The sequence below is a fragment of the Beta vulgaris genome, chromosome 5, assembly GCF_026745355.1.
Source record: "Beta vulgaris subsp. vulgaris cultivar EL10 chromosome 5, EL10.2, whole genome shotgun sequence".
In the NCBI taxonomy this organism is placed as follows: Eukaryota; Viridiplantae; Streptophyta; class Magnoliopsida; order Caryophyllales; family Amaranthaceae; genus Beta; species Beta vulgaris.
The window spans coordinates 18,656,492-18,683,236 of record NC_079206.1 but is presented as its reverse complement, the minus strand read 5'-3'; the positions used below and the strand labels follow the sequence as shown (position 1 = coordinate 18,683,236).

Genomic DNA, 26,745 nt, shown 5'->3' with positions numbered 1-26,745 from the left:
TCCTTGACCCGCTTCAATTGAATTGAACTAGCTCACGGTGACTTTAGTACTCGCCCCAAAATTACCAATTTTCACTTCTCCTTTGCAATTTATCAACACATTGGAAGGTTTAATGTCTCTATGAACAGTTTGCGTGTCATGCATATCATTAATGCATTGAAGCACACAACGAGCTACTGTATATATCACTGCCTTTGGCAACCACCAGGATTTGCAACAACCCCTGGAGGAAACCATAGTTCAGATGTTCTATCATACACGCTGAAGAATCGTGAGGATGGTACATCTAATGTTAATTTTTGGTGCTCATTTCTCATTTGAAATAATACATATGAGCAAAGTGTGCTAAAAAAGAGAGTTCCAAATGAGCAAATAAGTAAAAATCAGTGTGGGGTGTATTGTGTTCATGATACACCCTATACACCTTGGTGTATGATAAATGAATTCGTCCATATACTTCATGATGAAGCAAAGTTTATCTATATCAAAGGAGATGAGAGCAATTTAACTAAATTCTTAGGTAGCATTTGCGGCAACCTCATCTATAGATTGATAATTAGATACTTCATAGTTGTCACTAGTGCAAAAAATAAGGAAGGACTGCGGTTAAAACATCCCTAAGGGTTGTGTTTTTGGCCAGCATCCCTTTCCATAGCAGCCCTTCAATAGAAAAGAAGGGTTGCGGTTCAGGCCAAAAACGCAGCCCTTCGTAGCTCAAAGGGTTGCGTTTTAGGCTTAAAACCGCAACCCTTCGTATTCCTATTTTTATTTCTAAAAAAATAAATCTGCCATGCACTCCCCCAGCCCCGCACTTCCCCTGCCCCTGCCCCCTGCCCTTCCCACCCCAGCCAGTCGCCCCCACACCCAGCCCTGCACTCCCCCTCCCAGCCCTGCCCACCCCCACACCCAACCCACCCTTACACTCCCCCCTCCCAGCCCTGCCCCCCCACCCCCCCCACACACAACTCACCCCCCACACCCAGCCCAACCCTGCCCCTACACTCCCCCAGCCCACCTGCTCCCCACCCCCTCCCAGCCCCCTACACTCCACTCCACCCCCAACCCACCTGCCCCCACCCCCTACACACCCAGCCTGCACTCCCCTGCCAGCCCTGCCCACCACCACACCCAACCACCCCAACCCACCCCTGCACTCCCCCTGCCAGCCCTGCCCACCCCCCCCCCCCACACAGAGCTCACCCCCCACACCCAGCCCTGCCCTGCCCCTGCACTCCCCCAGCCCACCTGCCCCACCCCCTGCACTCCCCACCCCAGCCCAGCCCCCTGCACTCCACTCCCACCCCAGCCCACCTGCCCCTACCCCCTGCACTCCCCCCATTCCCCCAAACCCTGCCCACTCAGCACAGCCCACTCCCTACACTCCCCCTGCCATTCCCTTCGACCCAGCCCCCCCCCTTCACTCTCCTATACCCCACCCCATCCCACCCTCTGCCAGCCCCTCCATCCATTGCTGCCAGCACCCAACCAGCCCCATAGCCCAGCCCAACAACCCACCATGACAGCCCCCCACCCAAAACCTCCCTTTGGCGCAAAAAAAATCCGATCAAATTGCAATAACATATGACAAGTTTTTGAACGTAATAATTAACTTTAAATATGTATATTTAATAATGTAAAAAGTGTGCATAGAATTGATACAAACTAGTAGATGTAGCTAATCATATCACGATATTCCACCAAAATGTATCAGAAGCAATCATCACAAATATGGGACGCCAACTCATCCCGAACTTCATGTAATTCGTCTGTGGTGAAGGCCCTCAAACTTGGTGTGTTATTCATATAAACCTTGCAAAACAACCAAGGAATAAACACATAATATAAGAATTCAATCATTTATCGTAGTTAGTAGTTCTAAAAATGACATATATCTTCCCGAAATTCAATCAAAAACAAATGCAAGCCTAAAACTCTACGCACTAGTTATATTATATCTCATATTATCATATTCAAAAATAAAATGGAGTTAAATGACTCGAGAAACAGGAATTGGACGCGAAAAGGCAAAAGTAGGCCTAAAATCACATTTATGTTCCCGATATACAACCAACAAAAAATGCAAGCCTAAGAATCTATACAACAGTTACATTATACCTCATATTATCATGTTCAAAATGAAATTGGGGTTAAATGACGCGATAAGTATGAATTGGACGCGAAAAGGCAAAAATAGGCCTAAAATGCCCTTTTCGTTCCCAAAATTCAATCTACAACAATTGCAAGCCTAAAATTCTACACAATAGTTACATTATGCCTCATATTATCATGTTCAAAATGAATTTGGGGTTAAATGACTCGATGTGAAATAAGATATAAGGTTCAAATAGAGAAGTAAGCAAGGATTTAAAGATGCTAAACCGAAGCCAAAAATTGAATTGTTCAAACTAATTTGGGGGCTAGGGCAAATAGATACGTTACGAAATCAAGTTTTTCATTTTTATCCTAGTTGAACATGATTTCTGTAATCCCCCATATTTTTAAGATATTTAATTAAATAGTTTTAATCATTTTTAATTATTAAAGTTATTTAATTTCAGTATTTTAGAGCAGAAGGGTATTTTGGTCATTTTACCAAAATAGTATTTGAGTATTTCCATAAAGAAGTATTTCAGTATTTTCAAGAAAGTATCTTATTAATATTAGTAGGAAGATTATTTTGGAAATTTATCATCAAATGTATTTTGGCAATTTGATGAGTAAGGGCATTTTGGTCTTTTACCCAAATTGGCTACCACTATAAAAAGGAAACCCTAAAGTTTCCCATCTTTTTTTCACTAGCCACCTTTTCAAAAGAATGAGTAAGATGGGTTTTTCTCTCAAACTCTTTCTTCCTCAAGTAAGTTTTCTTTAAGCAATTTCTTCAAAGATTCAAGTTCTAATCTAGTTTTTGTTTTTGAAAATTGTTGGAAGATCTTGCAAATATCAAAGGAAAGTAGAAAGGTTATTTTTCTGAATTTTATTTTCTTCTTTTACTTTCTTCTTTTACTTTCTTCCCCTTTATTTTCGGACTCCTCCTCCCCCTTGCGTTTTCCGGCCACCTTGTGGCGGTGGGGTTTGGCTGGGCACCGGCGAGTGTGGCGTGGCCACTGCCGTGCCAGTGTAGCAGCAGTAGCTGGGCACGACGAGTGCCACCTACCGCTGCCGCGCCGGTGGCGGTACAGGTGGTGCTCGTGGTGGCGCCGACGAGTGTTAAGTTTTGGCTTTTGTGGTTTTCGAACCACTTGTAAAAAAAAAAAATTCTGTTATTATTATTAATTAATTTACAGCAATAAATTATTAGGAAAATAGTAGTTTTTATAAGTTTTAAGTATTAGTTTGTAGTGGGTTTTGCCTACTAGTAAAGGTTTTCAAGTTATGACTTTAAAATAGTTTTTAAAGCATTTGTAAGGAAAAATCAGCTTTATTATTATATTTAAAATGCTGATTTTTATTTATTAGTAGCTTTGAATTGTTGTTGGAATACAATTGATAGTACTTTATTGTTGGTAGGTTTCAAGAATAATTAAAGCCAGTCAAACTTTTGACTGTTGATTTTTGTGTAATCAAGGTACATACACTTTGACCTTGACTTTAGTAGTTTCAAGGATATATATATATATATATATATATATATATATATATATATATATATATATATATATATATATATATATATATATATATATATATATATATATATATATATATATATATATATATATATTATTGAGCATGAGGAGTAAGGAGAGGCTTATGCCTTGAAATTGTTTGAGTATATGTTGAGAACTTAGAAAGGAGATTAGGAATGGAACTTTTGAGTTATTCCTATATTTGAAAAGCATGTGATTGATGATTATTGCTTTTGAGCATGATTAAAGTTACTCTTGAAGTTATGGCTTGCCTATGAATATTTTATTGAGCATGGTCTCATTTGAGGTTATATTTTTATTGAGCATGATCTCATTAGAAGTTTTATATATTATTGAGCAAGGTCTCATGAGAAGTTATATTTGTTGAGCAAGGTCTCACAAGTTAAAGTTATTGAGCAAGGTCTCACAAGTAGTTTAATCATTGAGCAAGGACTCAATTGATTGGATCATGGATCCTTAAGAAAGTAAGAAAAAGGACTCATGGAGTCATTAAAGTAATAAGATGAGCAAGGTCTCAAAGAATTTAGAATTGAGTTAATTATGGTGTTTGTTGCATTCACTTGTTAAAGAAAGATAAGAAATTAATTTATTTGCTAGATGTATTATTGTGATTGTGTCTCACATAATGGGCTTTGGCAATAAAACTCTTGGGATGGATCCCCCATGAGTATTGAACATAAGGGGGAGTTAGTGTGAAACTATACTCCTGCATATAGCTTAGCATGACGATGTTAATGCTTTTATTTTATCAAGCAAGTTTATGGAATTCCAATTATCAAGATCTTTGAGTGGACTAGGTGTCACTCGTATTCTTTATCTCTGAGATGTTGAGTCTAGAGGCTCACTCTCACCCTTTCATTACTAACAAGCTTAAATTCTCGAGTCAAGTTATTTAAAGTTCATGGAACTTTAGTAAGAGGTGTGGGATCTCTTACACAAGAATAGTAGCCCGTATGATCTAAGAGGAGGACGGTGCCCGTTCATTGCCAAATAATAATAAACGAAAGTATTTAGTAAGTTCAGTTATATGCTTGTCGCATGTAGAGTCGTAAGAAGAGCAAGCCGAAGTGATTGAGGATTGCATGCATTATTACTCGCATTAGTTAGTTGTGTTATGTACTCAGCGTTGCTGATGTATGTGTTTCTTTGTTTCTTTTGGTTGTTGTTTTCCTCAACAACCCTATGATGATCCATTTGGTGAGCAGAGTTTAGAGAAGAAGTTGCAGGTACAAGTTCTTGATGTGCATGGAAATCATAAGCATCCTGATGGGAGTTTTAGTACACGAATACTTTCTTATTTAAGTTATCTTGAATTTTATATTTGACTTTACTTGACCAATGGGGTCAAGGTTTGACTTTTGAATATGGGACTAGTATGGGATAGTCTCGGAGTTTGTAATTCATTTACATACTTTCTTATTTCCATTGTATTAAAGTATTTTCAGTTTATCTTAAAAGACTTCCGCTGTATTATCTGATTAGCCTTACGTATTATCATGCGTGGCATAACAACTCCCGCAATTTCTCCTAGTTTATAAAAGGAGGAGTCGTGGGGGTGTTACAATTTCCACAAGAAGTATATGATTTTCACGATTGACCAAATATTCAGTCCGTCGTATGTGTAACGCATTGCATGCTTAATGATTGTGTGACCTTATGAATAACCTCATATATATCAACAATAATCCAATTAAAACTTCTGTAAATTTTTGTTAGCAACCTCATATATACATTAGCAATAACCACACACATTTTTTAATTTTTGACATCGTTTCATCTATAATTAATAAAGTTTAAGCAACATACAACCTAAATTAGAAGGCAATTTAATGCCCTTTCAAGAACAAACAAGACAAAGTAAGTAACAATTACAAGACTTAGAAAACAAACTAACGTCAACATACAAGCAAAAAGAGTAGAAACTTCTTCTCCGTTGGACTCTTGATTGTTGTTATGACTTTGATTATAGCTTTCCAGCTTGCCAAAGTCATCCGAAAAGATACCATTGAAGATGATTAAACACCTGTTGGGAGGATAAGCATTGTAGACACTTGAGGACTTGAGTAACCTTGAGATTAAGGATAGACCTAAAAGGATAGAATAAACTCGAGCCAGAGGTAACAGGCTTGTGAGATTCTCACAAGCTACATGAGTCTTAACTCGGTGAGCATACTATGAACCCCCAGACTTTAGGGAGCAACATTCAGATAAAAGGTTTTGAGAGCTATGACAATCGCTAACATAAAAAGAGAATTAACTTTTGTTAATCTCAAACACAAACTAACAATCCCGACTAACCCTCTCAAGCAATTGAGACAAATCCATACAAAGATATTAAAAGGTGTGCATAAACAAAAAATTGTGCCACATGGCGCTCTCTCTAGGGAGTTTTAGTTCATGTAATCCATGTACATAAAAAAATTTAGAAATTGTGTAGTATAAAGGTTTGATCCCAAGACCTCAAATACAATATACTAAAGTCTTAACCACTAGACTAAGTTGTATTTAATATTATTATCATAAAGTATTATATTAATAACTGAAATATTTTCTTACCCGGGGCATAGCCCGAGCATAATAACTAGTTAAACAATAAAAATGTGTGTGTTAAGGCTCGAACCCACAACATCTCCTTTGAGATATAAATACACTAACTAACTAATCTACAAGCCCATATTTATATTTTTATTGAATGTAGAAGTTTTTATGCTTCTTAAATTGACACACAAATTGGACTCGCACATTAATTTATCAAGTAAATGAGTAATATATTAATATATTATCGTGTTACAAGTTATAGTACCTATCAAGTTTCCGTTTAACATAATAGTGATAATAAAAATATCAAACCAACTTTGCTACATTATAAAATTTCTAATGGCCCACCATACCTTAATTTATGCTTAGTCTTTTACAAAATAAAAAACACAATATTATCTACCTGAAGGAGAAATTTGAGAATATATATTTTTGTTAATTTCACTCAATTATAGGTAGGAATGGAAATGGAACATGCCTTTATGACTTAAAAATGATATTACAAACTTTGTCGTGTCGAATCAACTATTTGAAGGACTGATCCATTGTATGATACGAGTTTATGCACCGGATAACTATTTGTCTTAAATATATAAACACATTATTAAACTTATATAGGAGTGATTTATTTAATTCAAAAAGTTACCCTTTATGCCCGAGTAACTTTTTGTCCTAAATTGGTCACTTTTACTTATATACAAGTGGCTCATTTAAGGTAAATAATTATTCTTTGTTTAAAAATGACTCATTTTGACTTAAGAGAGTGTCCCATTTTGTGAAAAGTGAATGATATAGCAATTAATTTATTATGAACCCGGTACTCAATACTAATTGAAAATAATGAAGTATTGGAGGTCGTCACGTGTAATCTAATTGTATATGCTGATACGGGGACATGTAATTCAATTGATTTCATTAAAAAATAATAAACTAATTATACGCAATGACTAGAGGTTTCACCCGATAAACAACTAGTTACCCATAACAAACCCTCTAGGATTATTAACGAAAAACTTTGATTCCTCCTTACTACCATACAACAAAATCCCTTCTAAACTCCATTCATCATAGGAGAAAAGTGCAATTTTGTTTATACACTCGAGACCACGTAGAGGAGCATGGTCATGCTACAAAACGCAGAGCAAGCAAAATCAAACGCAGAGCAATCCTGTTAAGCAAGTGAAGAAAAGTAAATAAATTAAAGAAAAAAAAGGCAAAACTCAACAGATACTCCCACGAATTGCGGCTGAGGGAACTCTACTACCATCACATTAATTTTTTTTTTTAAGATAAAATTCTATTATCTACTTCCTCCGTTTCACAATAAAGTGAAACATAGAGAAAGTGGGGAGTTATCAAGGAATTTAGAGAGAGAAAGCTGGGACCACAATGAAGTAGAGTGAAGAAGTATTGAAATTGTGGTGCTCTTTTTTACTTTTTGGTGGTACATTTTTAATAAGAGTGAGCTTTTTTTTTTTTTTTTTTTTTTTTAACCATTTGGAGCTTAGTTTCACTTATTGTGATAATTCCAAATAAGAAAAGTGTTTCAGTTATTGTGAAACAGAGGAATTATTAGTATTTTGGCAATCACTGTTATCTTTTAGTTTGACATATTATTAACACTAATTACGAAGTAACTTTGCAAAAAAAAAAAAACCCCAATAAAGATTGATTGTGAATTTCGAGATGATCCGGATTGTCGTTTTATAGCTTCCGATGACGTTAACAATGACAAATATATATTGGATGGAATTGACATAGAAGGAGAAGATATTTTTATATTATTTCAGTGCAGGTATTTTTGTTATTATTTCTTAAAGATAATTAAATGTGATGACGTAGAAGATGAAGTTTTGTTTGGTGTTTGTGTATGGTCTTTTAAGATTTTGATATATTCAATGTTATTTCCTATGTAAATTTGATTTTCTTTTGATAATTTATGTAAATAAGAATACATATTACTCATGGAATTAGAGCACAGTAGTAACTTATAAATCATCCAATAATAATATAAAGAACATATATATATTGCTACTTTGATTAGAATATGGTATTGACTTGGAAAAAAGCATTATATATACTATAGTTGATTGATAAAAGGTATATATGAAACCATTATGAAAAAAAGAACATATGACTCATGGAATTATGACATTATAGTAACTTATAAAGAACATCTAATAAGAATATAAAGAACATTACTAGTGCAATTAGAATATGGTATTGATTTGGAAAAAAATTTGTATAATTGATTGATAAAATAAAATATGAAATCATTATGAAAAAAAGAACATATGACCATGAAAATAGAGCATGATAGTAATTTATAAAGAACATCAAGAAAGATAAATAATGAATATGTTGTTCACTAACTCCAATTAGTTTTGTTATGTTAACCAAGTAACACTTAAATATTTTGCTCACTTTAGAAATTGAAACTATAAATCTTTGATGAAAAGTTTGTTTTTTATTGCATATAATATGAAAATAGTGATCTGTCAAATTAAAGTTTTGTATGTTTGACATAATATATGATGTTATTTTTTTTATTATTTCGATTAGGGTTTGTGGAGGCAATCACTTCTGAGTTGTTATTAAGAAAGGTTAAATCTGATGAGGAAGCATATGAATTGTATAATAACTATGCATTCAAGCATGGTTTTGGTACTAGGAAAGAGAAGATAGCATATAGGGCTGATGGGAAGGTAAGACAGTTCGACAACACATGTATTTATGTTCTTATTCTGGGTTTAAGAGTCAAATTTTTTTTGAGCCAAAGACATATAGTAAGAAAGACTTTCGATGTGGATGCAAAGCTCTTGTCCAGTTTGATGTTGACAAAGAATCTGGTTTATATATTCTTGTTAAACATTTTATGGAGCATAATCATTGTAGGATATTTGTTTCTAAAAGGCACTTGATAAGGTCCTCATAGGTAAGTGACACATGAATGCTTTTTTCCAAGTCAATATTATATTCTAATTGATCTGGCAATATGTTCTTTATATTATTATTTGATGATTTATAAGTTACTACTATGCTCTAATTCCATGAGTAATATGCTCTTTCTTACATACTATATTCTTATACATATAAATTATAAAAAGAAAAGTTTAAATAGGAAATAACTTTGAATATATCAAAATCTTAAAAGAACATACACAAACACCAAACAAAACTTCATCTTCTATGTCCTCAAATTTAATTATCTATAACAAAATACTTGCATTGTACTAGTACAGAATTGTCAATTTGCGTCGGACCTTGGTCCGGCAGCACAGGTCTCGATGCAAATGGAAGATACGAGATCTGCGTCGGATAAGGACACGACGCACTTGAGAGGCTATTTGCGTCACATGCGGAGCAATGTGCGACGCAAAAGGTGTATCATCTGCGTCGCACTAAGCTCGGAATGCGACGCAGATACGAGACTGGCAACAGCTCAGGCCAGTCATTTGCGTCGTACGTAGTCCTCCATCTGACGCAAATTTCCCCTTTTAAAAAAAAAAATCAACCCACAACCAAACATAAAGCTCCAAAAAAATGAAATTCAAAGTGTGACGATGAATGTGTAGAGAGGATGGAAATCAAAGAAAACTAATAAATAATAAAGCAAGAATTTGTAGAAATACTTGGAATTTCATAATATATATAATACAATTCATAAAAACAAATCTATCAATAACTAATATAGTACAAAAATTTTGGAGTTTCCTTCACATCTTGACCTTCCTTCTCGTTCTCATAATTCGAACAAATGCACCAGCAACGATTAAGACGCATAATAAAATGAAAAAAACAAGGAGGTCTTCAAACAGATCTGGAAACATTGACAGATGACGAAAAATTAAGACAAGCGAAAAAAAAGTGAAAAGAAAAAGAGAAGATTTATTTGTGAAAAAATTGAAACACAGATGAAGGAGAAAAAAGGATATGAAAGAACAAAGTTACCTTTTAAACTCAACCAGCAAATATAAACAATTTTACCCAGATTTCCATGTGTATTCAATTTCATAGACTAACCCAATATTAATCTTGTTACAAAATGGTACAGAATGCAGTTCACGAAGGATTTGCCATATTCGAATTGCAGTTCACGAAGGATTTTCCCTTTTTTCTAATGAAGATTTTCAGTTCACGAAGGATTGCAGTTCACTAAAGAACGAATCCGAAGACAAACAACCACGAAATCAGTATTTTCGGCGATGTGACGATGAATCTAATTTCCAACGAGAATGATTGAGATGTATTCGCCGGCGACAAGCACATGTATTTGAAGGAAGAAAGATGGGAAAAAGAGAAGGAGAAAGAGGGAAAGAGTGACGGCTGTGTGAGATGAGGAAGGAAAAAGTTAATTGGTAGGAATTGTAAATAAAAAAGAAGGAAGAAGCGCGCGTTTATATTGGGCCTCATCTGCGCCACACGCTAAGTATTATCCCACGCACATTGTTGGGCCCAAATAATCATATGCGTCGTATCTAAGTGGATGTCCGACGCACATTGTTGAATCTACATCCTGGCTTTAATCATTTGCGTCACACCTTTGTGCACTTCCAACGCAAATCTTCTTTTTATTCATTTTCTATGGTTATTTGCGTCGGATTTTGACTATGATCCGATGCAAATCGTCTGTTCCTGAGCATTTTCGTCTAACAACTGTTCGATGCAAATAGAGAGACGCAAATTATCATTTTTCTACTAGTGTTGAAATAATATAAAAATACCTTCTCCTTCTATGTCGATTCCATCCAATATATCTTCGTCATTGTTAACGTCATCCGAAGAGATACAATCAACACCACTTTTAAACCAAACAATGGCAGATGACAACTTAAAAAACGACCGACCCTAATGCCAAAACACAGAAACCCTAATCTAATCTTTACCTTTACTGTTAAGATCGTGTAACACCGAAACCACAAAACGATAGTGACAAGGTTAGCTTCGATAATACGTTCTCAAATTCACTTATATAAACAGAACCACATGGAATTTAGCACTTCCTAGCCCAAATAGGAAACCCTTACCCTAAACTTTAGCTTACCGGTGAGATTATCGACTGTGGCATTTGAGGAAGATTTGGAGAGGGGCTGCTTGAATTTGTTAAAAAAGATCTGAGTAATTCCTTCCACTCGCTTAACTGATGAAAAGTCCACCACAAGGACCTCCGGTGAGAAAGAAATAGAGATGGAGAGGAAGCTTCTCTCGTTCTTCTTCGCAGTCGGCGGAAGAAACCAACTGAAATTCCTACAACACTAGGCAAAGAAAACTAGTGCTACTATGTTAGAGCAGGCTCGCCGATGACCGAAAGAGCAGCGTGCTCAGGCCGGTCACTAGCGGCCTGCTCTGGGCAGCGGTGTTTAGTTTAGGGTTCGAGACTAGAGAGGTTTTTTATATATCTCATGTCCATTAGGATTAATTGTTATTGTTAACCACGCACATTGAAACCTCAATAATTCTTCTTAGTAACCCATACATAATTCGATAATTTATGTTGCACTATCACCTATTCGTCACTTCGAAATTTTGAGAAGTGCATATTTGGTTTCATCCATTCCATAAATTTATTTCCTTTCAAATGCTTTCATACACAGATTGTCTAAGCTAGGTTACCAAGCATAGGTGAAAAATAAATGAATTAAGATATTGTTGGAAATAAAAACCTCAAAGTTAGATTATTTGTTTCAGTGCCTTTGTTCATGAAAAGCTTAAGTTCCACAATGAAAGAATACAAGCTTATTGTCTTGTTTATTTATCACCATACTCTTTTAAGCTTTTTTAATTTTTTGGTAATGGGCTAGAAGGATTGACAAACCACACACGCGAGGATGAGGCTCAAGCTTGTGACGAGCGTTGTTTATGGGTCGTTTTATGACCCGATTCATTTAGTAACCGTCTTTTCCAAGATTTTATTTTGCGGGATTCTCGAAATCAAATTCTAACGGCAAATCTATTCTTGTCGATAATGTCGCAGTTGCTATGCCTTCTTTTTCTCACAATATCTTTCCATGCCTTTTCTTTTGGTTCTCTAGCTTATAAAAATTCTTTTTCCCCGGTTAGAGAAATATACACAATCATTCACTCTCTTCTCCCTAGAAAAATGTTCTCTCAAAATTCTGGTTGAATTAGATCATTACATCCTTGTGGTTGTAAGTGCACACAACCAGGCGGCGGTGTGCTAATCCTGGAGGGTGCTTGGTGGGAGGAAGTTTGCACCCTTGTTATGGCGAAAGCACCTATTATGTTACTATTCATATCTTTTGCAAAAGTTCCCTAATTGAAATTGAACTCTAATAGCCAATGCTCATTACGACTTCAAATGTATGTAGATCAGGGATAAAACATCAAGGAGTAATGGGAATAAATAAAAGCACCATTAACCATGAATGAGAACAAAGATTGTGAGCACAATGTGATTTTTTGGACCCTTAACCATGAGTAGAGCAAATATTGTGGTTTGATTGCGGAAGAAAAAAAAATTGTATGGGATGTGTGAATTGCTGATTAAAATTGTCATGAATGGAAGGAGGGGTGGCACACCACTTGTCATGCCATAAATGGTTCTTAAAATGTAGTTGTTGTAAAATTTGCAACATTTATATTTTAAAAAATACAAATTAAAAAAATATTATAAAAAATACCAATGACTCTATTTTTCGAACTCTATAAATAAAGACCCATTTTATATTATATTTTGAGCAAATTCTTTTTTCAACTATTTACTAATTATTTCCTCTAGTTTTTCTTATTTTATACTTCCTCCATTCCATAATAAGTGAAATACTTACTATTTTAAAACGTTTCAAAATAAGTGAAACATACCTTAAATGGAAAAAAAAGTGACAAAATGATAAGAGTATCCATCACAAACTGAGTTAAGTATACAATTGATACTAAACTTTGCTTTTTGTTCCAGTTTGGGTACTCAACTTTCACAACAAGAATCCGTGCTTTTAGCATCTGAATTTATCGTCCGGACCCATCAGACGCAAATTAGCGTCCGTTTTTGTAAAATTAGCGTCCATCTTTGGTAGTTTGGTACCGAACTTTGAGAACTTATCGTTATCAACACCCTGAAAAAAAGGTGACATGGCATTAATCATAAATATTCCAAATTTTTTTCTTTCTACTCTAGTTCCTCTCCTATCTATTTTCTCTCTTCCCCTGCCAAATTAAAAAGGAAAAAAAAAGTTTTCTTCATCTTCCCAAATTTATCATCAATTTGACAAATTCTTTCTATTTGATCATCAAAATTTCTTATTGATTTCATTTTCATTAAAAAATAACTTTTCTTTTTTAGTTCTTACAAATATTTGATTCAAATTTAATCGTGATCTTAAGAAAATATAATTATATAATTAGAAAGTAAAAAAAAAAAAAATAGGTTAAAAAAGTAGTTGAAAGTATGACATCGACGGTAGAACTGAAGGAATCATCGTCAGAAAAAATGGCGGTCGCCATTGTTGCAATGAGTTTTCCGATGAACCATTGTTCGAATTTGTCGACTTCTTCACCGTCAAAACTTCCTCGAAGACTTCGTCGACGACTTTCGGAGTCGCGAACTCCTTCTACTATTGGAGAAATTGAAGCGAAACTTAAAAGAAGCAAATCATCATCGTCAGGTTTTTTTTCTTTTTGTTTTTGATTATGGAATTGTTGAATTTGAGTGAAAAAGGAGTTTTTTGTGTGTGGTAGTAGTAGTACTAGTTATCATTTGTTGATTGGTGGGAGTGATATTAGGGTTTAATTGTTGATTTTTGTTAGTTTGATTTTGGGAATTTGATGTTTTAGGGTTTAATTTTTAGTTGTTTTGTTGTTTGGTGGGGGTAATCAGGGTTTAATTTGTGTTTTATGTTATTTGGTGGGATGTTTCTCTGTTTATTGTGCTTATTGCAGGAATTGTGTGTTTCAGTTGATAATGATGTGAAAATTTGTGTTAATGGTGATGAATTGATGGATTAGAGGAATAGTTAGGGTTTAATTTATGTGAATTAGCATTTTGTTGTTGATGTTGTATGTTGATTGATTGGTGGGACAATTGAGGTTAATTTCTTTTGTTTTGATGTTGTTGATGGAATAATTCGAGTTTCTTTTAATTCGTGTTTCGAATTTAGGCTGATAAACTAAGAATGTTGGTTATTGATAATTTAGGATGGAGGTTAGGGGTGAGTGAATGAGTAGAGGAGTTGAAGCAGGGGAAGAGAGAGAATAGATAGGAGAGGAATTAGAGGAGAGAGAAAAAAGTTTGGAATTTTATAATTAATGCCACGTCACCTTTTTTTCTTTTTTTTTGGGTGTTGATAATGGTAAGTTATCAAAGTTCGGTACCAAATTAACAGATGTTAGTTTTGAGTACCCAAACTGAAACTTTTGAAAGTTGAGTACCCAAACTAGAACAAAAGGCAAAGTTTAGTACCCAGTTGTGTACTTAACTCTCACAAATTTGTGTGGTTTGCTTTTCTCTCTCCTCCTTTTGATAATGTAAAGGGTATTTTATGAATTTTTGGCTTTTGAAAGTGTTGTTTATTAAATCTTGTGCCCAAATCCTTTGTTTCACTTATCATGGAATGGAGGAAGTATGAAATATATTTCATTTTAACACTTCAAAAAAAAAAAAAAAAACAATTTATTTGTACATTTAATTTAGTTAATAATAAAGACGCTAATTATGGATTTCATTTAATTCATTAACATTTTTTATCAATTGGTAATGAACATTTTATATTATTTAAAAGTATAAAATAAAAAAATATTATATAATCGTGGTTAGGTGATGAGAGAGGAAAAATAGTTGGGTGGGGTCAAAAAGTGAGAAATAGAGGAAAAAGTAGTTGTGATATTTTCTTTTTTTTTGTTTATAGTTAAGAGGGAAGGAGGGAAAAAATTGTCGAATGCTATTTTTTAGAGAGAGAAAGTTAGAAAGAGTGGGAAGATCTTAAATGGTGATACTAGTTTTGACTCCAAACTTTTGAGGTAGTGGGGTTAAAACAATGATAGATCTATCACCCATTTTGGAGGGAACAACTAGTTTTTAGTCCGGGACTATACCATGGGTGATTATATTTTTCATTTATTAAATTTCACTTTAGAATGATAACACCAAATAATGATTTGGTTTAGTGGTTTAGAGTTTAGTATATAAGCGTGAAGTCACGAGATCAAATCTTATACAATGCATCTATCTATACAAATATATTAAAAGGCGTGCGAAAACAAGAAACTGTGCCACGTGGCGCTTCCCCCTAGTGAGTTTCAGTTCATGTAATCCATGTACAATGAAAAAATTAAGAAATTACATAGTAAAGGGTTTGATCTCGAGACCTCAAGTACATATACTAAAGTTCTAACCACTAGGCTAAGTTGTGTTTAGTGTTATTATCATAAAATATTATATTAATAAATGAAATTTTTTATTATCCAGGCATAGCCCGGGCCTAATAACTAGTTTTTTTTTTATTATATATGAATTACAATTATATGAAATAATTAAAAACCCTTTAAAAAGAGTGTCATGTGCTACCATTCCTTATTTAGTAACACCTTAGTATAAATTAGTTATCAACCCCTTAATCAATTGTTGTCCTCAATATGGGACAATAATTCCCAATCCTCACACCATCTCCTGCTTCTCCCTTGAACCATATGTCCATCTCTAGTCTTCTTTTTTCTTTGTCCTTTGAAATAAATTGCATTCGAACTTTGTCAAAGACAAAATTCTACTTGTTTTGTCTAGAATTAGTTTCCGATTCGTGTATTGTGCTTCCAGAAGCATAATGAGAATTTTACTCCAACCATGTAAAATAGAACATTTACAAAAGTAAAATCAAAACATATTACTGTTGAAATAAAACATTACAATACTTCACTTACGAAAATGAACATTTTCTTGTTGAAGTGGAACATTTCTAGAATTCAATTACGAAAATGAACATTTTACTATTGGAGTGAAACGTTATCAAAATTCAATTACTTAAATTGAATATTTGCTTATCAAAATAGAATACGTTTTCACGGAAAATAGGGCATATTTTTTGCTAAAAAAATAAGTTGTAAACGAACATCTTTTAGAATAGAACATTTGCTTAGCGAAAATAGAACAATTTTTTACTGAAAAATTAGCTTAAAACGAACATTTATTGATATAGAACATTTGCTTATTGAAAATAGAACAATTTCCACGAAAAATAGAACATAATTTTTTTTGCTAAAAAATATGTTTAAAACGAACATTTGTTACAATGAAATATTTGCTCATCGAAAATGAAACAAATATACTAGGTGCATTGTGCTCCTGAGAACACAATAGAATTATTTTATCGCAACTTCTCATTAATCATGGTCCCATAATAAAAGGGAGAACCTTTACTTATTATCTTCCCATGATATTAATTTAGTACTTGTGACTATAGAAGATTATAAGCATTAACCAATACTGCATTATAATTGGATGGCAAAGCATTTCTTGATATTGCAATGGGTCCAAGATTCGATCCAGGACATTGTTCCTACTCGATTTTTAAGGGTTTGGTCTACATTTTTCAAAACCATGAGGTCTAGGTCGAATTTGAGCCTAAACGTTCTTAGATCGGATATGGGTCTACGTCCAGTGATGTCAGACGACCAAATCCGACCCATAGACCCATTTATACCTTTTTTTTTCCAAGTAATAAATATATTGAAATTGCAAAATACAAGTCACATGCTTGCCATAAATCTCTATTCTTTAAAAAAAATGAAATGAAATTCAAGAGGATTAGCAAATTGAATTTGTTTTAATATTCTCATCATATACTAAAGTATATAATACTTGCGCTATTATCTTTGATATTGTGGATTTTTAATAGTTTTGTGTACTAAATTATTAATTAAAATAGGTTTAAATAGTTTTTTTTGTCCTTAAATTGTAATTTTGTTACTTCATTATTCCCTTAGTAGATAGTAATTGATCTTAGTTTTAACTTTGTTATACCTAAATAAATTATGTGAAAAAATTATATATATTAAAGGATCATGCATGGACAATAAAATATTACATAAATTATCTTAATGACCATTTTCGTCCCAATTTAGACTCAGGACCCCAGTCTAAATTTTTAGATGTTCAGTAGGTCAGTGTCTGTCCTCGCTTTCCTTTGATAAAAATATTTGTTTTCTTCTTAAAAAAAAAATAGAAGATAAAATCAATAAAGATTTATTTTTCTATTCATCCCTGTAGATGAATACCTCATCCAAAATTTAAAAATTCAAATCTGAATTCCGATCTTGCTGGATGTCAAACCCGACCATACACCCTAAGCACAACATTGGACAAAACACAATCGTGAACATTACACGATTTTAGACCTAGACACCAAGATGTTAGGTGCTTGGGGAGATGGGACTCAGTTTTGTCGCCAGCCACCTGACACAGCATGTACCATGCTTAACCAAGCCTTTGGCACGACACTATATCTATATCACCTTTGAACACACGTGTTATAACATAGGTGTATATCTTATATGTGGGTATGGAAACGGTACAAATCACTCTCCAGTGGCCACTTATGGGAAGATAATCAACCTTTAGGGGTGTTTGATTGGGGTATTTTTGATGGAATGGAATGACATCCATTTCATTGTTTGGTTGGGCATATTTAGGGTAGAGTCTCATACCCAAGGATATCTATCTCCACCCCATCTCCCTAGAATCCCAATCTCCCCTCTCCCCCTAAGGGGTCGTTTGGTTCGATATATGGAATGGAAAGGGAATGGAAACAATAAAGAAGGAAAATGATAATAAAAATGATTACATTTGTTGGGTGTTTGGTTCAAGTTATGGAATGGAAATATAATGGTAACCATTACCACCAACTAATGGATTTTGTTACTTGAGGGGGAAGGGAGGTAACAAATTGGGGGAGTCCATTACCATTACTTGATGGTAATGGATTGGTAAGGAGTTGAACCAAACATGAAAAAAAGGTATCGATAATCGTTCCATTTCTTGGACCCTAGAAATAGTGAACCAAACGAGCTCCAAGTTTCTAACTCCATTCCCCTCAAGTTTCAAACCCTAATTGTGTGGAAGGTAGAAAGGTTAAACCCTAGACAAGAGAAGCCAGTCGTCGCCGACCACCCATTTCCGACCACCACTGTCGCCGACCACCCTTTTTCGACCACCACCAACCGGCGACCACCTTATTTGCATAAGGTGTGTCCTCTTTGCGTCCCCTTATTGTCAATTACAGTTTCAAATTGTTGTTGTTCAATTTCGTAATGATTTCTCGGTAATTACAATAACAAATTATATCTTTCTTTTCTCTTTCATCTTAGGCGTTGATATTCTATGAATTGCTTTGAATAGTGGCGTGATATCACTTACTGTTTCGAATCTAAGACTTTTGTTCAATTACAATAATGGCATGGTCAAAGGTGCAAGCTATCAAATTAAATTATGTTGAATTGTCACGTTTTGCTAATGAGCTTCTTCTATAGTCTTTCACTTGTTTTCATTAGGAAAGAGTAAAATGATAGTCTCAAAAACCTTTTATGGAAAGAGGTAGTTTACAAGTTTTGACTTTGAGTAGTGCTCCAAGTTCTACGCCCCTCTTCTATTGTTATTCTCTCCCTTCCTGGTTGATGGCTGTTGTTCCCCCCTACTTCTTTGATTCAACTTGGCTTCTGTAAATGAATTATGCTAGTTACTTAGTATGCACCTGCATGTTTTTTTTAGAATTCTCAGGTATAAACTCTATTTGAAAATAAAAAGAAAATCCAGCTGTTATATGTACTGGTATACAAGGTATTAAGGGATTAAACTGCAATCCTAACACATCAGTATATCATAGCTGAAAATAAACTACCTCATGCGACAAATTCACAGTTGGAAACAAGAGCAAAAGAATTTTGCAAAATTGACATCAAAGATCAAGTGAAATCTTTCATAAAACCTAATGCTTCATTGTCTATTTCTACATATTTTTGTTGATATAAATACATTTGAGTGCGCAGAAACATATCACAAGATGGCTAGCTCCTTGTAAGATATAGAATGCTGCGTCGGAATCCATCGCCAGGCCCAAAAAATATCTGTGTGAGACACATATTGCTGTTTTCCTCTGGAACTGGAAGAGTAACAAGAAAAACGTTCATCAAGAAAAAATAGCACACATACGTTATGTCGTTATCGGCCTTCCCTTGTATTTTAGAGCCTACAATTAAAAAAAACCCACCTAAATAATGTTAAAAGGAGAAAAATTCTAAACTCAAGCACAAACATGTCACACTTGTTTCTAACTTCACAACTATGAAGATCCTAAAAGCTTCATAAGGGTTAGATAGCATAAGAAAGGTCATAAGAGCAACTGAAAACGGAGTACAAATTACAGAAATGTAAACGCACCATTTCTGAAGACTAGAAGAGATACTATATTCATTCCGAGTTCTCAAGAGTTTACCTTGGAGTGTAAGAGAAATAACTGTACAGATGGCTGTGATCAAACTAATTTATTATCCGAGTTCAGAAGACCCATTTGTTCTGTAAGTTGATCCATTCTTTGACGCTTGTCCCACCCATTCTCTAAGGGCTGCACTTCTGTTTCCCCGGTCAGACTTTCAACGTTAGGCATCTCTAGTTCGATGTTTTCACAAGGGATACGGTCCAGAAACTGTTCCCAGGAGGTCTCATCAAGCAAAGCGTCAATATCAGGATCAGGAGAAAGCTTGTCAATGTCAATTGGAAATGTCCCATCAAACGTCGCAGCTCTCAGATCCATAAAGTCATCATCTGCTGTCTCACTTAACATATAATTTCCCTCAGGAGTATCAACAGAGTTCTGCACAATGTCAGGCAACGGCGAAATCTCTGGTATGCCAACATTTGTCTGCATATTAGTAGCAGAAGGTAACATTTCTGGTCTTAACAGTCCACTTAATTCTGGAAGCTTGGGAGTAGAAAAACTTTCAGTACTGGTAATGACACGAGATGATTTTATCTCAGATACAACAGCACCAGGACCCCCAGAATTAATCTCAGAGGTAGGGTCCACATGAGTTGGTCCAGAAGTTGGTGGGACCTCTTGAAGGGTAACTCCTGATACTCGGTTTGCTGGTGTCTTACTTTCCATTACACTAGTAGAAGATGAATCACCAATGTAAAAACTATCAGAGTTGCTGTTCAAATTTGAGTCTAATTTCCTTAGCTGCCGGAGCATTGCTTGTGCAGAGTCATTCCCTGAGGGTTGGTATTTCACAATCTGTCCATCAGGAGAGTTTGAGTTATCGCTCTCAGAAACACCATCCTGCTTAAGCCTTCGTTTTTTGTTAGCCTCAGATATGCGCTTGCTGCTCTCAGTTTGCTGCTGTACAAATTGAGCCAGGAACCCAGGACTTTGAACAGCTTTTGCCAAAAATGACATCATTTGCTGCTGCCGCTGCTCCATTCCCTGCAGACGCTGTACCATGGTTTGCAACTGGTTGTCAGTTGCCTGCTGCTGCTGTCTCAATCTAACAAGTTCTTGCATAAGGACATTCTTGTCTCTTTTAAGCCTTTCTACCTCTTCCTCCAGCCCGAATTTACCAACCTCAACACAAGCTCCAACAGAAGAAGTCTGTGCATGTGCTTGCTGTTGCTGTTGATGAACATTCCCATGAGCAGGCTTTCGTCGAGTTATAGTCTTCAGTAGATGTTTCTGGCCCCTTAAGAATCCCTCATTTGCAAATTCCCAACGGTCTGGATCCACCTTTCTAAAGCCCTGAACACCATAGTAAAGTTCATATATACATATATACTATATTCATGTTGTTGCAATGATCACCAGTACAAATAATTTTTCTGATCAGCTACCAAAGTATATAATTTATGCATCAAGGAAATGATACCAAAAACAAGTAACTTGTATCATACTACTTCCTTTACTCATAAATCACTTTTAGGAAAGATTCCAAATAAAGCAAGATATTCTACACCAAATCAGCAATATCAACAAAAGGCCACCAATTTACAACAATACTGAAAAGTAGAATTGAGTTGTATATAGCAAACACTCAAGCAATGCACCAAGTCACCAACACTTTCAGCACCCAATAAGAGAGGCGCAAAACATGTCCACAAATTCAGAAGAAAACCACAAAAAAATCACACCAATCTCAATCTCGCCTTTACTATGTATGACGCCCATTAGGTCCATATTTCTTTAAGGTATTAATCATACCACCCAGAATATTTTTCTTAGACTTTAGGGTCATCAAGTTTGAACTCTGACAGTTAATCTTCCTAAAACGCGGATATTGGGTATAGGGATTGAGATTGAGAAAAGGTAAAATATATAGCGGGTAAATGTAGAATGTTAACTATGAGCTCGGACGTCCAATTTTGGTAAATGTAAAGCTTGAGCTGGGATAACCAGAGCACATGTCAAGTGTCAACAAAATGTCAAAGATATTCCTATATAAGTATATCGTAGTGAAATGTACTAAAAAAGAAAGAGTAAATTTTTAAAACAGAGGGAGTATGTTTAAAGTCACTTTAAAACGAGCCAAATGAATAATACCAAAATTCACCCATATAAAATGCATAGTAAATGTTTTACCACCAAGCACATGTAGCCACTAGACACGCAAGACATAGAAGTCATAGCCAGCATACTAGAACCATCAGGGAGACAAGACCAGCAGATTAATAAATAAAATGTCATTCCTCGCTAACAAGACATGGATGACATCACCCCATACTAGTATCAGCAGTGTAGACATAGCAGATCAATGTATTCCATTTCCATAAAGAGTTCTGGAGATAAAAAGTCATGCCTCATTCCAATTCTGTGATCTGAGTGACGTGTACTTCATGCTCGTGATGTTTGTAACAGTGAATAGCTAAAAGATACCAATTGAAGTGACAAATTTCCCCCTCAGGAATCCCCTTTACTGCCTTTGTCCCAAAAATGTCTTCCTATCAACCATTTTAAGATGCCCAAAATAATCTTCCTATTACCTACTTTGGTGAAAACTTCCACCATCATGTGATGTGGATCCCAGCTTTTCTAGCCACTAGATCAACGTTTTTTTCTCGCAATATATGAACTTCAACTTACAGCTTTTTATTGTTTCTCTATCCACTTTTTTAAAAAACAATCATATTTCACCGCTTTTTGACCCACCCCCTACTACAATTATTGAAGTGTGTGTCAAACCTTATGGAGACAATAGATTCAGGATGGAGATAATAATACCTTTAGCTTCATTTAGGTAATCAACACGACGCATTTAATCCATTACCAGGGCACAGTTCAAAATCAATTACATGTACAACAGAGCGGGTTCCTTAGTCTTAATGAAAGATTATTTGACAATTATATGTTACTCCAGACAATTCAATTATTTAAAGAAGATACCTAATTGGCAGTTTGACTCATTGACATATGCCAACAGTTGATGCTGGCTCTAGTAATTGCCAAAAAAAGAAAAGGACAGCAGGCAAAGGAAACAGACAAGTAAAGTTCTTTCTCTTAGTGATAACAATCACAATCAAAGAACAACCTCTTTTGCTGATATCTACCAGGATCTTCATTCTTCAATCTAAAGAAAAAAAGTAAACATTGCAAAAATTAACACACTTCGATGACAAAATGTTGATATTCAGCTATGGCTAATCCCACTAGCAGGCCCAAGGATGTTAAACATACATTATAGCTGAAGATGCAAAGATAAACCTTAATTTTCATCACTATTCTTCAGAACCCTTATTTTTCTGATTTTCCCACAAGGTAATCATTAGTTTAATAATAAGGTTATCATTCATATACACCACATCAAGGCTAAAAACTTTCTCGCGTATGCCAAAGTGCGCACCTACCATCACAAAAACCCACATAGCTTTGCCAACCACAACCCCCTCCCCCCAACGTTATTAAATTAAAACAATGATTTATAAGACCAATCCAGCCTCAGTCATAGCTGCAGTAATTGAATGCTCCGGACCTTTGATTGAGCAAGTGACAACAATAACAACAAAAACATATTTTTTTTATTTCCTCGACCATACCTCCCAACCAAACGAGTGGATCAAATGAGAAAAGCAATATCATGCTTAAGGAAGAAAAGCATAGGAGTGACAACAGCTCAGGCCTCAGAGTACATCCAGAATAAGAGTTTTAAAAATATTGATCAGTAAAACAAAATATTGTTCCTTATGATGGCATCCTTTTCCCCTCTTCTGCAGCAATGAATCAAAGGAGTATTACAAATTCACCACAGTGCAGTTTCACATGAAACCAGTGTACTCCAAGTAAGTTCCTTTATTTCTACTTAAGACCTTTACTAATACCACATGACCTACAGCGTTTGCAATATGAGGACTTCTTAGACTTTTCACGTCTTGGTCTCTACCTATTTCTGTATCATTCCTGACCAATCACATTTTGAACTTCACTATTGGTGTTATGATTGTTCTTAAAAATACTTCAAACCCCATATAGTCCCAAAAGAAAAAGAGTAAAATCCATTCTTTAAGACCAGGTATATGATGCCTACCAAAGTTTGTATACGATCCACTTCATTAAACTAAGTTTCTACAAAACAATCAAAATATAGGAGACCAATAAGAAAAGGTGAGCGCGAAGGGATGCTCTATAGGGTAACCTTGTGTTTGAATTCTGCTATAGATGGACGACCTTCTTGTCAAAATTTACCATACCAAATGAACTTTACGCATATCTATATAAGATTTCTTCTTAGCTAATCTTCATTTCAACTAAATACAACTTCCACCACACTCCAATCCCTGAGAAACTCATAATTTATAAACTATACAAGTTACAACGCACACAAACACTTGCATTTCTTACACTCTTTCCAAAACCACCCTACTTTCCCCCAAATTTGCTCCCAAATAACTTATAACAGTAAGGAATATGTTATCGATCCCAATCCCCTTCACATTCCATTCAACCATCCACCACCCTCCTTAAAATTTAAACCCCAACAGAGATCTATCACCCCTAATTTATTCTTCTCATGACCCAAATTGTTTCAAAATTACTGTTTCTACTTTCTACTTCCGCTAAGCCACTTGCTACTAATCAACTGAATTGGATCAACAAGTAAACATATATTTCAGCAAATCCTGACAAAGTTGAAACAAAAATTTCAGATCACATATACAATTTCCAACAAAGCGGTTAAATAAACAGAACTAGCTACTGCAAAAAAGAAAAAAAGTGTGATAGAAACATACATAGGTGTTAAGCTGACGAACAAAGCTGGAGAAGTTATTGTGCTTAAAATACTTAGGCAAAAGGTCTCTACCAAACTCAGGAGGATTCCAAACGATGAAGCTATTATTAGTACAACTCCATGAAACGACGGCGTCAGTTGCCGGATCATCCACCATGTCGTAAGTTTTGCACAGAAATGGCGGCGGTCCATTGACGTTCGACATCGGCGTTGGAGCACTACCGACGCCATTGCTGGTTTCTCCGGCGCCGGAGGTGGTGGTGGTTGAAGAATCCATTGAGTTGACCGGAAAAATCAGTCGATTAATAAAAAAATTGTAGATTTAGGGTTTTTATTGGAAGGAGGACATTAAAGCGAAGGATTTGGAACCCTAGGAAAGTGGAGAGAGAGAGAGGGAACGTTCGAGGGTGAAGAGAAAAGGGGTGTTCAAAAAAAAGGTTTCAACTTTTAATCGGCAGAGATGATGGGGTGAACTGTGAAGGGACGAGTGTTTATTCAATTTTTGCTCATTCTCGACGGTGGGTTTGCCCTGTGCCACCCTGTTCTTTTCATTATTTTATTATATCTGTTTTCATTTTCAATACTCGTTTCGTCTCATCGCGTTTTTTAGCAAGGATAAATTGATTTTAATAATTTAATCTTTGGTTGGTTCGTTGAGGTTAATCTCATCTTTTGATTATTTTAGAATAATTTTAATTTTGAAAACAACTCTTCAAAATAATGAAAAAACTCAAATGGACCCGGTGCACAATAACTTAGTGTACACCTGGATGGTAAGATATTAACTTTATATAGTGAATTCTACAGAGATATAGTGAACTTATATACAATATACTTCCTCCGTTTCTCAATAAGTGCAATATAGAGAAAGTGGGGGGATACCAAGGAATGTAGAGAGAGAAAGTTGGGACCATAATAAAGTAGAGTAATTCAAGTGATGAAACAAAAAAGTTGTGGATCCCTCTTGCTTTTTGGTGGCATATTTGTAATAATATTGAACTTTTTTTACCATTTTGAGCTTGGTTGCACTTATTGTGACTAGGGCTGGGAATGAGCCAAGCCTGCCAGTGAACAGTTCGAGCTCGGCTCGGTGAAAGCTCGGTCAGGGCTCGGCTCGCCAAGGCTCGGCTCGAGTTCGGGATCGGCTCGTCACCTAACGATACGAGCCACGAGCTAAGCAAAGCTCGGCTCGAAAAGCTCGCGAACGGCTCGAGTAATTTTTTTATTAGAAAAAATATAAAAATATAGTATTATTATTAATTAATACAAAAAGGCAAAACAATAAAAATATATTATATATTAGAATAGGAAAAAAAAATACAACCAAAGCAAATAGTCACACATTCTCTAAAAAAAGAAGAAAAAAATAATACTTCTAAAGTTCTAATAGGCAGTGGTTCTAAAGTTCAAACGAGCCTCGATCCTCAAACGAGCCTCAAGCCTCAAATGAGCCTCAAGCCTCAAACGAGCCTTAAACGAGCACGAGCCGAGCCTCAAACGAGCTCGAGCCGAGCTCGCATTCCATGACACGAGCCCGAGCTTGAGCTTCATTTTTTGAGGCTCGACGAGCCTCGAGCTCGAGCCGAGCCTCTTTTATGAAACTCGAGCTCGAGCCTGAGCCTGGCACTATTCGGGCTCGGCTCGGCTCATTCCCACCCCTAATTGTGACTATTCCAAATAAGGAAAATGTTGCACTTATTAAGAAACGGAGGTAGTAGTATATTTTATTAACGGAAAACATAATGTGAAATTATATGGACTATAATAGAGGAATTAATTAAAATGTTTTAACATACAAGAAGATCTAAGTTGCATAGTATATATCATGACACGTGTTCTAACATATGGAATGATTTTGTTTCTCCATGATATAATGAGTATCTGAATGATATAATGAGTTTCTGCTTGATATAGTATGTGTTTGAATGATATAGTGAGTTTCTGCATGATATAGTGTGTTTCTGCATGATATAGTGTGTTTCTGAATGATATAGTGAGTTTGTGTATGATATAGTGTGTGTTTGAATGATATAGTGAGTTTCTGTATGATATAATGAGTGTGTCTAAATAATATAGTAAGTTTTCTGCATGATATAGTGTGGATTTGAATGATATAGTGGATTTCAGCATAATATAATGGGTTTTCGCATAATATAGTGGATTGTCAGTAATGATATATTGTTTTGCCTGGTGCACACTAATGTTAACGTGAACCGGGTCCACACAAGTCAGATTGTCAAAATAATTCGGGTTTTTTTTTTTTTGCATGTAATATATTTAATAATGGATTGGTGATGACAGGAAAGATACGTATTATTTTGATAAGGTACCCAAAAAGTTGAGATTA

The 26,745-nt window shown here is 35.3% G+C and overlaps 1 protein-coding gene and 1 long non-coding RNA gene across 5 annotated transcripts; one reads left to right on the top strand and one right to left on the bottom strand.

Annotated features, from left to right (window-relative positions):
- Window positions 1-2,800: 2,800 nt before the first annotated feature.
- Window positions 2,801-5,066, top strand: LOC130591686 (uncharacterized). Its single transcript, XR_008969700.1, has 3 exons — window positions 2,801-2,961; window positions 3,511-3,568; window positions 4,856-5,066. It is a non-coding gene; the product is annotated as an uncharacterized LOC130591686 (long non-coding RNA).
- Window positions 5,067-18,590: 13,524 nt separating this feature from the next.
- Window positions 18,591-24,932, bottom strand: LOC104893008 (heat shock factor protein HSF8). 4 transcript variants are annotated; one of them, XM_048644796.2, is made up of 3 exons: window positions 24,400-24,932; window positions 19,625-20,920; window positions 18,591-18,883 (listed from the first exon to the last, which is right to left on the bottom strand). In XM_048644796.2, exons 1-2 carry the CDS (start codon window positions 24,673-24,675, stop codon window positions 19,664-19,666), a joined length of 1,533 nt encoding a protein of 510 aa, XP_048500753.1. In that variant the 5' UTR covers window positions 24,676-24,932; the 3' UTR covers window positions 18,591-18,883; window positions 19,625-19,663. The 4 variants fall into 4 exon arrangements, with proteins under 4 accessions (XP_048500753.1, XP_048500754.1, XP_057251015.1 ...); XM_048644797.2 differs by having other exon boundaries at window positions 18,591-18,848; XM_057395032.1 differs by lacking the exon at window positions 18,591-18,883 and adding an exon at window positions 18,909-19,291.
- Window positions 24,933-26,745: the final 1,813 nt, after the last annotated feature.

What these genes read in the sequence shown, in the direction of transcription:
- LOC104893008 (XM_048644796.2), bottom strand. Translation starts at nt 24,675, where the DNA reads ATGGATTCTTCAACCACCACCACCTCCGGCGCCGGAGAAACCAGCAAT. An exon ending in TTCGTCAGCTTAACACCTAT is followed by an intron (nt 20,921 to 24,399) that starts GTATGTTTCTAT and finishes TATGGTGTTCAG; the next exon opens with GGCTTTAGAAAGGTGGATCC.